At 42.0% G+C, this 14,397-nt stretch overlaps 1 protein-coding gene across 1 annotated transcript in view; it reads right to left on the bottom strand.

Annotated features, from left to right (window-relative positions):
* RAI14 (retinoic acid induced 14) overlaps positions 1–14,397 on the bottom strand; it is a gene marked incomplete at both ends in the record, with an annotated part of 77,482 nt that overhangs the window by 23,265 nt on the left and 39,820 nt on the right. The window contains one exon of the mRNA XM_082013072.1: positions 13,191–13,321. Coding sequence (XP_081869198.1) covers positions 13,191–13,321 — 131 coding nt within the window. The remainder of the gene's footprint in view (positions 1–13,190; positions 13,322–14,397) is intronic.

The raw sequence follows: 14,397 nt of genomic DNA, 5'->3' as shown, positions 1-14,397 counted from the left end.
TTAGAGAATAATACAGTTTACTCTTCTGTGAATGCTTTGGGATTCTATCATCATAAAAGCAATGATGAATGTAAACTTTTTTAACAAAACAAATTTTGGACACATTCTGAATCTAATTCATAGAAAAACAATCACCTTCAGATTTAAAGATTTGGAAAGGCCCAGAATGGTCCTGAAACTGGAGGTGTTTTCTGCCTTTCCTCTGCCAACCCAGACAGGGCTATCAGCAAAGTAGTAACTGTCTGTTCCAGCAAGGATTATGCTACTATGACCAGTGCCTGCCTGGTTCTGCTTCTACCTTGCACCAGCACATACAAGTAGGTACCCATGTGGCTGGTGAGCTCATACAGAGAAAAAAATCAGTTGAAAACCAAAGCTGCCTTCCACTGTTTTACCACAGAGTCACAGGTGCATGCACCCTGTCAGTGCAAAGGAAGGAACGGGATGTGGAATTTCACCTTAAGCCCTCATTCCCTCTCGCTGCCCTGTCCTCCTGCTTCAAAGCATATCAGGGAACTGACTTCTTGGGGCGTTTTTTTTCCCTTAGCTAGAATAAAGATCTGGGAACGTGAGTTCCTTACACTGGCAATTCTACAGCCAAAGGGCACAGCCTGCATGGTGAAAACCAAATCAGAACTGAGAAAGACAGACTACTCATGGACACGACCAGAAAAATCCTCATGAAGATGTATTTCTGTTACTACAGCCTTTTCTGTATTACTGCTTCCGAGACAGATAGAACACCAGAGGATATGATGACAAAACCATCCAGATGTTTGGCACATCAGGCTGCCTTAAAGAAAATCGGACGTCCACTGGTACCACTATCAATACTTACCAGCTCTTTCATTTTTTGTTTTTTTTTTAAAGAAATAAAAGCCATAGCTCCACACTGCATCCATTTCATCTCCTCCTAAGGGTAAATGTAAGAAATTTGGCTTTTCATTAAATGCTGGCTCTCCTGTCACACACGTATATGCAGCCACAAGAGTGCCAAAATTAGCTTAGGAAAAACAGTTACAGGAAATACATTTTGTTTTCAAGCCAGAGCTGGCTCCATTACAAACTGAGAAAATGAAGTATTCTGAGTTTTACAACATTCAATCCATGAGTTGTTACTAACATCTTCTGGAGTGCAGACAGGTTGAGATTTTAAGAAGTTGACATAGGCAGGTATGGATTTACTAGGAGCTGTGGGAGATTCTTCCCCTCTCTCCCTCTTAGCACCAGCCACGGCAAAGTGAAGTGATGCACACCGCCTGTGTTCTCCCACCTACTACTTAAACATGAGATGGCATCTGCCCTCCCTGAATACATGCAAAACCCCTACATGCCACTTCTGTGTTAGCATGTATTCTGGAACAGCTTTAAAAAAAAAACAACCCAAAACCAAACCAAATGCAGCTTTCATATAAAGTTTCCAGCTTTGCCTCATAGCATAAAAAGTCTTGTTTTAATCATACACACCTTGAGGTATAGGACATTAAAAAAATGCAAGCCTGCTGAACGTCTCTTTTCTTAATAGGAAAGAAGCAATTGCATCATGCAACACAGGAGCTGGCAAGCTACAGGCTCTTGATTTTAGCTTTCAAACTCAGCAAAAATATCCACCCAGCTGCTCTTCAGAGAGATTTCTGGGATCCCCAGAAGCTTTGTATTTTTCATGCTCAGGTTGTGTTCCAGCAGTTCCATTTTTATACAGTTTTCTTTGGCAAACTCTATTACCACATTACCACAAACTCCACTTCAAGTCTGAAACATATAGACTTTTCTTCCATGTGCCATTAATTGTAAACATAAGTGCTCACAATTTAGATTTATCATAGGAACTTTCCTGCAGAGCGTCCATTTTTAAAGTCCCTCAGTAACTAACGTCAGCAAATTGCAACAGAGATTCTGCCAAGGGTGAGTTTCAGGGCACTCCTAGGTATTGACAGAAAGTCTTAAGTTTTGAAACACTATTTTTATTTTGTTATAGGGTAGGAAAATGGACAAAGCATAGCAAACAATGAAGTCTCAAAAAGCTTAAAGGCCTAGAAATGAGAGCAGTGTTGCCTGTGCCTCTAAAGCCGAGTTCAGAGGGACGGAGGAAGGCAGAGGAGTAGGGAAGATTCCTTCTGGTAATTTCTTTAAAAATACATCTTGCGTCTAAAGCCCAAAGGGGTGCAGTTAGCTTCTCAATATATATGTCTTCTGGCAAAACATCTTTTTAGCATATGGTGAAATCCCTGAGGATGCCATGGATGTGCCCAGATCAATATAATGTCCTCCCTGAGTTAGGTAAAACCAGCTAGCCACCTGCTGCGCTTTCTTGCAAGACCAGAATAGAGTTCAAAGTTAAAATTGAGCCCAACAATTACAGCAATGACTAGCATTTCCCTTGACTTTCATCCTCCAACACAAGCTGCTTGGTATTGCTGGACCAGCAAATGCTAAAAACCTTAGTACATGAAAAGTCATGAAATTAGAGCAAGGAAATCCCAAACCATGTTAGCATAACAAGAGGCCAGGAAAAGGCTGGAAAGGCTGAGAACAACTGAGTAAAAGTTAATCTAAAGAAAATATTTTTGTTGCATGAAAATCCAGCAAGGCTTAAGAACGGCATATAGTGCTCCAAGAACCAAAGAGTATGAATATCCTTATGGGGCATGACGGATGTTGACAAAGGATAGCTCAGGGTTATGTGCTGCATTTGAAGTTTCTGTGCCTTTTATACTTAAAATACTTCAGACCTCTTCAGATTTGAAGCAACAGAACTATTTGGATTTTTTTTTATTAAACTGTATAAAGTGAACGTCTCTTACTTCATAGGGGAATTACAAACCAAGTACAATAATATGTACTTATGGTAATTAATCTACTAGTTAACACATTCTTCAGAGACCACTGGTTAAGATGACCTCTTAACATTTGTTTTTATAAACTCTTTAAATGATTATGGCAATATATTTTTATTCTGCACTTCAGAGTAACTATATACCGAAGCTTTTAAGATTCCACATTTCTCAAGAGGAGTAGTGACTGGAACAAAGACATTTCTCAAGAGGAGTAAGGACTGGAACATAGACAGGTGCAGGAAAAGGTGACTTCAAAGCTTTCCTACATTTTCCAGTTAGTACTTTCCTAACAGAGAACGCACCTATTTACCTGCTTTAGCAGGTAGCAGAAAATGCAGCGTGATATATACACCTGATAAATAAGCAGTCACCAGCATAGTCTATTGCCTGAGACCTCGTACTGAAGCTTAAAAAAAAAAAACAAAACAAAACACCAGAGGAAAAAAAAGGAAATAACCGCAGCATTTGCACATTTCTCTGTTTTGGCTGTCTGTTCCCTTTCCCTTCCTAGATTAGAGCACATTTTTAAGCCAGTAGCAGCCAGTCAGTGTAACGAAAATCTACACATACCGTGCATTTAAGTTGCATAAGCCTTTGAAAAACGTGTAAAACAACTGCGGCCTATTACAAAGATATAAATCTGAAAAGCAACTGCAGCCTTAGCCCTGTCCCCTCCAGCCTTAGAGAGCCTGGTTCTGGCCCGACCCGTGAGAGGGGTGCTTCCCTCATGCTACCCTGCCAGCTCAGAGAAGGTGAGTAGCCACAGCCGCCGTCACGCGGAAGCCGGGGTTCTGCCTCCACACGAGCCAGGCTGCAGCTGTTTCAAGCCAGGCATACAAAAACCGCCACCCATCCAGGCTCTGCTCTGAACTGAGCAACCAACAAACTCCTTGAAACTTGGCCAGGGCTGGTAAAATCTGGGTATTTGGCAGCTCTGCGAACGAAGCGGCTTTACAGGGAATTCCTGCGGCCGCCTGCCACTGCATTGCTGGTTTGGCTGATCCTACCCGCGAGCAGGAGTGGAACAGGCGGCTCACAGGCTATCCAACACATGTACAGGGGCCCTTCAGAAGATGATTTGCTTTCTTCTGAGATAACAAGCACTACTAATAGGTAAGGAAATGCAACAGTTTATTAAGAATAGCCATCCTATCAGCCTGTGTGAAAAAGCAAGTATAAAACAGAAGACACAAGCTGTATTTCAGACTGTCATACTGTCAGCTGTATACAGACTGTTTTCCCTTTGAACTCCAGCTGTCCTCCGCAGGAAGTCCTGGGCATGTAATTTGCAAACCCAATGGGATGTTCCTCAATGCTCAAAGAACTTTATAAGAAATAGGGAGCTTGTTCTTTAAAAAAATGGAATTTGTTTGTTTTACAATATAGAAAATTATTAAAGAGAGAAAGTAAAAAGCTTCAGTTTTTCAGAAGTGAAGTTTAGGATCTTTTTAATTGTTGTGGTTTAAGTTGGCAGGTAGCTGAAACAACGACACAGCCATTCACTCACACTCCCTTGCAGTGAGATGGGGGAGAGAATCAGGAAAAAAAAAAAAGGTACTACTCACAGGTTAAGAAGGTTAAGATAAAGACAGTTTAACAGCATGGAAAAAAAGACAGTAACAACAACAACAACAATATACAAAACAAGTGATGCACAGCACAATTGCTTACTATCCGCGGACTGATGCCCAGTTAGCTTCTGAGCTGCGGCCCCTCCCCAGCCAACTCCCCCAGCTTCATACACCGAGCATGACACTGTGCGGTATGGAGCATCCCTTTGGCCAGCCGGGGCAGCTGTCCCGGCCGTGCCCCCCCAGCTCCCCATGCACCCTGTGCCTGCTCGCTGGCAGGGCAGAGCCTGAGGAGCTGGACAGGCCTTGACTGCTTAGCAACAACTAAAACATCAGTATGCGATCAACATTATTTTAATCCCAAATCCAAAACACAGCACTGTACCGGCTATCAGGAAGAAAATTAACTCTACACCAGCTGAAGCCAGTAGAGTAATTGAAATCAAACTAAACAGCATTAATTTCTGCCTCTTTAGAAGATGGCCTCTTCACTTTTTTTTTAAAAAATAACATGAAGGCATAGAAATACTAAAATATCTTACACAAAATTGCTTTAAAAATGCATATAATAGAACTTGAATGCTGTTGATGTCAAGTCCAGTTAAAGTACAGCTAAGAACCAAAAATGTGTGTGTCTCCAAGTCTAAATGGAGTCATGTACTCAAAACCATCAGAAATGGTCTACACAGAGTTTCAGTCAAGAACCAGGAATAAACCACTAACATGAATTCCACTCTAAGGATCTCATTTAAAAGCCTGCATGATTGTAAATGCAGTAATGTTTGTATGAAATGTGGATTTTTTCACGTATTGCCAAATTATAAAATCAAAGTTAAGTATTGCTCCTTTATTATAGCGATACGAGCATTTCCTCTATTACATTAACAATTGGCTCATACTGAACATAATATAAAATTAATTAGCCCAATTTACTATCCTGGCAGAAGACAGCTTCACCCAACCATGCCCAGATGTTTCATTAGCAATTCTAAGAATTAGTCTAAAGCAGAAGGTAATTTTTCAGAAAACTTAGTATCAACATCTTAATTGAATTATATTCATAACAATGCTGCAGGGGAGAGGGCGAACAAAAAGGAACAATCAGGATTTGAACCTGAAAAGAACTTCAGGAAAGTTTTGGAGAGACAAAAGCTTTTACACCCAAATTTCTCAAGGAAATAAACTTTGCAAGAAATTTTGGAATAAGAACCAGATTTCAACCATCTGTTGGCTAGAGATAAAACACAGGTGGAGATCATGGTGGTCTTCCTTATTTTGTACCTGCTCTGAAACCTAGACATTGTTGTGACCATCTGGACCACCATAAATTCAATATCATGCCAAAAGTCAATAAAAGTCTTGAAGTCTTACGGAGATGACCCAGGAGCTCCTGAGGTAATAGGGCCCAACAGGGAAACACCAGTGAAATACCTCAAAGGCAGAAAGGGGTGTTCCTTTAACAAGGTGACACAGCCAACAGCCCAGCTTAAGTGCCTCTACACCAATGCACACAGCATGGGCAACCGAACAGGAGGAGTTGGAAGCCACCATGCTGACAGAAAACTATGACTTTGTTGCCGTTACTGAAACGTGCTGGAATGAATCCCATGACTAGAATGCGGCTATCGATGGATACAGGCCACTCAGAAGGGACAGGCGAGGTAGGAGGGGCAAAAGTGTTGCCCTCTACATCAAGAAGTGGCTAGATTGTGAAGAGCTGTCTCTGAAGAAAGCCACGAGCAGGTTGAAACCTTATGGGTAAGAATCAGGGACTGAGGCAACAAAGGGAACCTTGTGGTTGGTGTCTACTACAAGGCCACCTTATCAACAGGAGTCTATTGATGAAGCCTACTTACTCCAGCTACTACTCCAGGAGGCATCACGCTCGCAGGCTCTCATCCTGATGAGGGACTTTGACCACTACAACATCTGCTGGAAAAGTAGCACGATGAGCAGTGGGCAATCCAGGAGACTCCTGGAGTGCATTGAGAATAACTTCTTAAGCCAGGTAACAGTCATCCCTACCAGAGAGGATGCCATACTGGACCTGTTGGGCACCAACGCAAGTGAGCTAATTGGTGATGTCAAGATTGGAGGCAACCTGGGGTGCAGTGAACATGCATTGGTGGAGTCGACAGTCCTCAGGGATATGGGGCAGGTGAAGAGTCAAGTCAGGACCCTGAATTTTAGGAAAGCAAAATTCTAGCCCTTCAGGGAGTTAGTCAACAGGACCCCCTGGGAAACTGGCCTCAGGGTCAAGGAGGCAGAACAGAGCTGGCAGATCTTTAAGGACACTTTCTATAGAGAACAAGAGCTCTCGATCTCCAGGCATAAAGAAATCAGGAAAGGAAGGCAAGAAACCAGTGAGGCTGAGTCAAGACCTGCTGGTCAAACTATAGGGCAAGAAGGAAATGCACAGGCAGTGGAAGCAGGGACAGGTATCCTGGGAAGAGTACAGGGATGCTGCCTGGTTGTGTAGCGATAGGGTCAGGAAGGCCAAGGCGCGGCTGGAGCTGAACTTGGCAAGGGATACAACGAATAAACAGAAAGACTTCTACAGGTATGTCAGCCAGAAAAGGGAGGTCAAAGAAAGCGTACCCCCCGTGATGGGCAAGACTGGCAGACTGGTAACAATGGATGAGGAGAAGGCTGAGTTACTCAATGACTTCTTTGCCATGGTCATCGTGGATGGAGTCTCTTCCCACACCACTCAAGTGAATGGACTTCAAGACAGGAACTGGGGGAGCAAAGTCCCCATCAGAGGATGTGATTTGAGACCACCTGAGGAACCTGACCGTATATAAATATATGGGACCTGACAAGATGCATCCCAGAGTCCTGAGGGAATTGGCTGATGAAGTTGCCAAGCCACTCTCCATGATATTTGAGAAGTCCTGGCAGCCAGGTGAATTCCCTGGAGACTCGAAAAAGGGAAACATTGCACCCATTTTAAAAAAAGGTAGCAGTGAGGACCCTGGGAACTACCATCCCATCAGTGTCACCTCTGTGCCTGGGAAGATCATGGAACAGATCCTCCGGGAAGCTATGCTAAGGCACATGGAGGTGAGGGACTTGATTAGAGACAGCCAGCATGGCTTCACCAAGGGCAAGTCCTGCCTGACAAACCTGGTGGCCTCATATGATAGAGGGACCACATCAGTGGAAGTGCTATGGATATTGTTTATCTGAACCCTGTGAAACGATTCCCCACAACATCCTTCTCTCTAAATTGAGAGATACGGGTTTGATGGACAGACTATGCAGCACATAAGGAATTGTTTGGATTGTCGCATCCAGAAAGTAGTGGTCAATGCCTCAATGGATGGAGATCGGTGACATCGGTGACAAGCGGTGTCCCTCCAGGGTCTGTATTGGCACCAGTACTCTTTCATATCTTCATCAATGACATAGACAGTGGGATTGAGTGCACCCTCAGCAAGCTTGCAGAAGACACCAAGCTGAGTGGTGTGGGTGACACGCCTGAGGGATGGGACAACATCCAGAGGGACCTGGAGAAGCTCAAGGAATAGGCCTGTGTGAACCTTATCATCCTGCACCTGCGCTGGGACAACCCCCAGTATCAAGACAGGCTGGGGGATGAAGGAGTCAAGAGCAGCCCTGCTGAGAAGGACTTGGGGGTACTGGTGGATGAAAAGCTGGACATGAGCACTCACAGCCCAGAAGGCCAACCATATCCTGGGCTGCATCCAAAGAAGTGTGGCCAGCAGGTCAATGTAGGGGATTCTGCCCCTCTGCTCTGCTCTGGCACCACCCCACCTAGACTCCGGTGTCCACCTCTGGAGCCTTCAGCATCAGAAAGACATGGACCTGTTGGAGCAGGTCCAGAGGAGGGCCACAACAATGATCAGAGGGATGGAACACCTCTCCTGTGAGGACACACTGAGAGAATTGGGGTTGTTCAGCCTGGAGAAGAGAAGGCTCTGGGGAGACCTTACTGCAGCCTTCCAGTACTTAAAGGGGGTTTAGAAGAAAGACGGGGACAGACGTTTTAGCAGGGCCTGTTGCGATAGGACAAGGGGTAATGGTTTTAAACTACAAGAGGGTAGATTCAGACTACATCTAAGGAAAAAAGTCTTGACAGTGAGGGTGGTGAAACACTGGCACAGGTTGCCCAGAGCGGTGGTAGATGCCCCATCCCTGGACACATTCTAGGTCAGGTTGGACAGGGTTCTGATCTAGTTGAAGCTGCCCCTGCCGATTGCAGGGGGCTGGACTAGGTGACCTTTAAAGGCTCCTTCCAACCCAAACTACTTTATGATTCTATGAAAAATGTATTTTCTGTCAAGGATCATATCAGGTCACTGGAACACCACTGAACTCCATTCCTGGAGAGGTGACAGCCCTCAGGCACTAGACATTTTTTGCAGCTCCTACCCTGGTACAATTTTTGAAAGACAATATGCTAGTATGCTTTTCTAATTAAGTGTTTAGCCAATATTAAGAGATGACACAGGGTCTGTACAAAAGCAATGTCTTCTAGAGCATGGCGTTAAACTGAGGACCCCCAACATGTGTACAAGAAAATAATGTAGAGACTGCCTGAATTTCAAAGGTCTCCTACAGGATTTATAGCAATTTGGAATCAAGAAAGGCAGGATGATACAATTCTTCTTCTGTTTCATAAGCATCTTCCCCAATTTTGAAGATCAGCTATCTAAACCATTTTCTGTGGTTTTCTTTCTCAGCTAGAACAGTGTAATGACTGTAGTAAGCTTGTATTCTTCCATTAGGTTCCTTTAAGATAAATATAGTTATGTACATGGAACAACCTTCTCTTAAAAGGCAATTAAAACCTGATTTATTGTTTGAACAGTGATGTCCTTCATGCCGCTCGCCTCACCTCCTTATACAATAAGATCTGAATGAATACTGTGTATCTGATAAATATAAGGGATTTGAGGTTCGAACGTGCTCCAAAATTTATTTTCAATTCAGCCTCCAAGGTATGAGCATTCTGGTTCAAATGAAAATATATAATTTCAACTAATTGCTATTGACAATAGTTTTGTGAAAGAGTCCTTATAACGTACATTTGTAAAGGTTTCTAAAGCTTTTTTGTACCATTGTCAGACTCATTTTACTAAACAATAGCTGATTCAATTTTAGTTAAAAAATTTACAGAGACCTACTGTTCATTTAATAGCCGTAAGCATTTAATCCTAGTTCAGTGCCTTGCAGAAACATGCAAACATGGCAGTGATGGACTGGCACACAGAAAAAAAATAACTTTAGGACAAGGAAGTGCTGCCACTTATGCATTGTGAATCCTTTCCTTAGACTGTGAATTCTCCCCTCCCTGTGCCCTGCTCCCCTCCTCTTAAAGAAGCTGCAGCTTCTTTAAGAAACAGCCCATTTGAACACTTGCTCTTGTGGAAAGTACAGTATATGAATGAATCCTATCCCCTCCTGAAAAGGCCCTCTGTGAAAAGCCTTTTTTGTTAGTCCCAGTGGGATTGAAATGATCAAATTCCAAACTGAAAAGCACTGTTTTGTTGTTTAAGGAAGTTGTACAAAAAAACCCCCACACCTATCTTGCAGAATAAGAATACAATGGCAGAGTCAGATTTCCAGATAGGTTCTACTACAAGTGTGCTTGGCAATAGTCTGTGCTGTTTAAGTGGGAGCAACAACGGGGCTGTGTCAACTTATGCCAAAGGTGGATTTGCTCCATTGCCTTAAAATTGATTTATTGTTTATAGAAAAGACTGAGTCAGAGGCAGGGTGGTGGTGTGGAAAGTGAGGCAAGTCTTAAAAACTCATTTCATTACTTCAACAGTATTTTTAAAATATTTTTTTAAAGAGGTACTGCTGGAGAGTTAAACCTCCTGATGAAACTCTGTAAGTATTACCTCTAAGAAATTTACTGGTACCTCAACCTCATTAATTTAAGCATCTCTGTTTTATTGCATATGGGCAAGCCACAAAGAAAAGGACCTACAAGACAGAAGCAAAAGAGGACATGGGTGAAATTTAAGCGGTCATGTCCAAAACTGAGCCAGAGCTGGAGCACGTTGTAGCAGTACTCAGTGGAATGATGTATAGAGTACTCAACAGGACAAATACAGGAAGTCTTGGATTCTGGTCTCTGTTCTGCTCAGTTCAAGCATTTTATATTAATAAGCCATTTGTTTATAAAACAAAAACTTCAAAGCAACCCTTTAAGCATGAAAAATTAAAGTCCTCTCAGCCTTCTGTTTAAAATAATATACTATATTACTATGCTTCAAATAAAGGGCTGGGAAGTATTGAGAATTTTGTTTGAAGGTTTATTAACAAAAAGAATGAAAAATAAAAGATCTTAAAAGTAACTTGTCACACCTTAAAGGAACAGACAATGACAGGCCTAACAAACCTGTACTGCAACATGTAATTGTTTCTCCTTTTTTTGCTTTCAAGCACATTCCAAATCACATTATGCAAGTTGTTATGTAATTGAATCCATCATGTTCTTCTAGTTAGTCACCTTCAGCCTAATTATGTAAGCAAATGCATCAATATATATACTCACAGGGATCAATAAACTGCTCATCCAAAGAGCTCCCTTCCCAAATGGCACTGCAGACCACTTTCTAAAATGTAACCTGTGAAATCTGAGCACGATGGTGGCCAATTGTCCCAAAAAGAACTCTCCAGATTCCTCTTTCCCAGTATGAGACCCTCCCATGCTCCAGATATGGTAGCTGACAAACTAGTACGATGCTTCTGCGGGACACTAAGAGACCTCAATGCAGGGCTGCAGCAAGGTCTATGCCTCTAAGCAGAGCTTCTGAGATAGGGCAACACAGCTACCTTAGGCACCCAGATCTCTGTGCAGGAATGAAGCCCTGCACACTGCAAACATGGGAGAAACAAGCCTACCTAAACAGAAATTATGGCTGTACTCCATTTTGCACACACTAAAAAAAGACTCTGAAGAGGGAAAAATGCAAACAAGACACTGCCCATTATTAATAAGCCATACTGGAGAACATTTCTGGGTCGTGATACTCCTTGGTAGCCATGCCTCTCCAGATCAGTGTCAATTGTTTCTACACCTGTCAGTCTCTATCTTTGAAAACTGCAACAGAAATAACCTGAGCAGGTCTGCTAAGTTTCCCAAAGCACTGGAAACAGAATAAAAGTTGACACTGTATTTCTATATCACAGCAATAATATTTTTATTCATTCTCTCTCAAGCTTTCTTTTAAACCACCACATAGAAATAACTAAAAAAGTAAATGACAAATTAGCATACAGAAAAAGCAGAAGCAGAGATCGTAATAGCATTAATTCACATTTGTCCCAAGCAATTAAAAGAAGTATCTGCAGTATTAGTAATAGAATCATTAACATAAATACATGATCATCAACTTCTCTGTAGTTGCAAATAAAGAGGAAGAAAGGAGGCAATTCATAGGGTATCCCTGTAAAGCTGAAAATCATTGCACCAGATCCCTACAGTTACAACAATACAATTTGTTAGAGTTAAAAGGCTTGTGCATACTCACAGATAATTTTGGTCTTGGTTGGTTCCCTAGAAAAACTCATACTGTCAAATTATATATGAAACCTGCAAACTAGGTGTTACACTGGATACAGTGCACCTTAAAAATCTAGCTCTGAGGTTATGTTGACTGTAAAAACATGAGATGCTAAACATAGATGTAATTCAGAAGATTCAATGGAAGTCATGCTTTGTTTATGTTCAAAAGAAAAACATGTGTATGCAACTTTTTAAAATTAAAAACATACTAAAGTGTGGAGAAAGCTCACTTGAAGTACTTAGAGGACTTGGACTTCTGCAGTAAGAAGTTGCAGGTCACTATGAGTCACTGCCATCATTCAGTTTCCTCAGATGCACAACAAGAATAGAGCAGATGTAGGAAACAAACAGACCAAGCAAGAAGCAAAGCGTGACTCAATAAATGTAACCCAGAGTTAATTCATTAGAACTTATTTGGTATAAACTGCCTTGTGCTGCCTCTCCCAAGACCAGAAACTGTTTTCCTTTCTCCCCACCTATCCAGAATTTTATGAAGCCTTTGGTTCTGTCATAGGATGCCTATTCCTCTTTTATCCATTTAATCATCTTTATATGCCATAAGAAAGATAGTTTAAGGATAGCCATCTCTTGGCTGTAATTTTCTTACCAGAAACTTTTGTCTTCCCACAATCTTTTGTCACAGATGAACAAGCAGAAGAATAGAAGAAGAAAATGCTATACATGAAATATATTGAGACTGCAAGAGGAATCTCATTCACACAAAACTTTCATTGCCAAACTTCAATCAAAACAAGGAACAGTTGCACAAATCATTAACATCTGCAAGATTTTAAAACTCAATCATCATAGTTTCACTTCAAAACTAACCCATTAGAAAGAAAATTTGTCTTCTTTTTTATGTCATTAAACTAATGTCCATGTGGAAAAAATAGCCACGAAGATTAATGCCTTTTGGAGTGTGCAAACTGCAGTGTGCCATGAAATTCCCGAGTCCCAAAATACCCTGTCCTAAAATGGCCCCAATCCACCCAGCAATCCAGCTTCAAGTTACCTCAATGGATTTATGATTCTGAATGTAGAATACATTTTACAATACAATTTTAAATGTAGAATGACAAATACAGATGGGCCTTTCCAGAATGTATTGTGCTTTAGATGAAAAAGAAAAGTTGATTTTCATGATGGTCTCTGGTTCTTAATCCCTGTAAGTGGCATATACATCCAAGGTTGTTTTTTACCCTCCCTTGTGGTTAAACTACAAGTTTAAGTTGGACTTACGCAGTTTTGCCCTCACTGTCTTGTTTGGTGGCACTGGCTCCCTTTTTACCCAGCAATGAAGCCACTTTCTCAGGATCGCCATTCTCCACCGCCTGCAGCAGCCGATCATCGTTCTTATTCCACTCATTGGTCTGCAGTAAAAGAAAAAGAAGGGAGAAGTATTTTTAGTGCCAGTGCTGTGCACAGGCTCTCCCCTAAATGATCCCACACACATTTATCACCATTGAAAGCTGAAACAAAAGCCCAACCCAAAGAAATAGCACAGAAAAAGCTGCATAAAAGTAATTTGCAAGCTGTGCAACACAGGTTCCCAAGAACTCAATAGCTCAAGCCAGGGCCTAAGCAACCACTGGAGATGACCTCTAACATGGAAACACTGTAGAGGAGTGGTGCAGGAAAAAGATCCATTTGTTCTTCCTGTATTTAAAACTTCGTTTGTCTAGTGCTGGTTTCTATTCTGTAGCTGCACTGGCCCCATTGGACCTTCATCACATACACCATGTGGATAAGCAATGAGGTGCCCCAGCTGATTCACACCCCACCCTAACAACATAGGCCAGCCAAAACTTTCCATATATAAGGCTTTTCCTGCTCACAGTTTGTAGGGAGTAACAGGTTAAGAGACTGCCCTTTGCAGACTGTAACTAGCTTTACTGAGCTTTTATCCCCCACATTTGTCTTTAAAACAAACAAATCAACCACTCGGACAGATGACACATCCCTAGTGCTGCTGAAAGGTAAGATGATCACCCTACATTTAAATGTTTCCAAACTCAATCCACTAAGTCTTTTAATTCATTCTCAACAGCTGAATCAGGGAAAGGACACTACTTGCTAATGTGATGATTCTCTCTCCCACTCGGAACTCTCAGAACATGGCCTGTTTTCTCTACTAGTCCTCCAAGCTGGATCTAGCAAGATGCTAAGAAAACAGTTGACCTCCTGTATCCCATGTGATCACAGCAGAACAAGCTCTGGAAAAGGACTGAAAGTTGCATTCATGTCTTCTAGTCTGGACCTACAACAGGGTTCAGTCTTTGGGAAAAGCAATCTGGTGCAATTAAAAGCTGCCTTTGGATTAGTGTGAGCACCCTGCTACACTCTGGGGAGTTATTTTCAACAGACTATGGCCTTCTCTTTGACATCAGTCAGCTCAACTACAGCATGGCTGACTATTCATTAACACTTGGTTTCTACACAACTTTCA

Source organism: Phaethon aethereus, assembly GCF_964289735.1.
Source record: "Phaethon aethereus genome assembly, chromosome: Z".
Taxonomy (NCBI): Eukaryota; Metazoa; Chordata; class Aves; order Phaethontiformes; family Phaethontidae; genus Phaethon; species Phaethon aethereus.
This window is presented reverse-complemented; position numbering and strand designations above follow the sequence as displayed.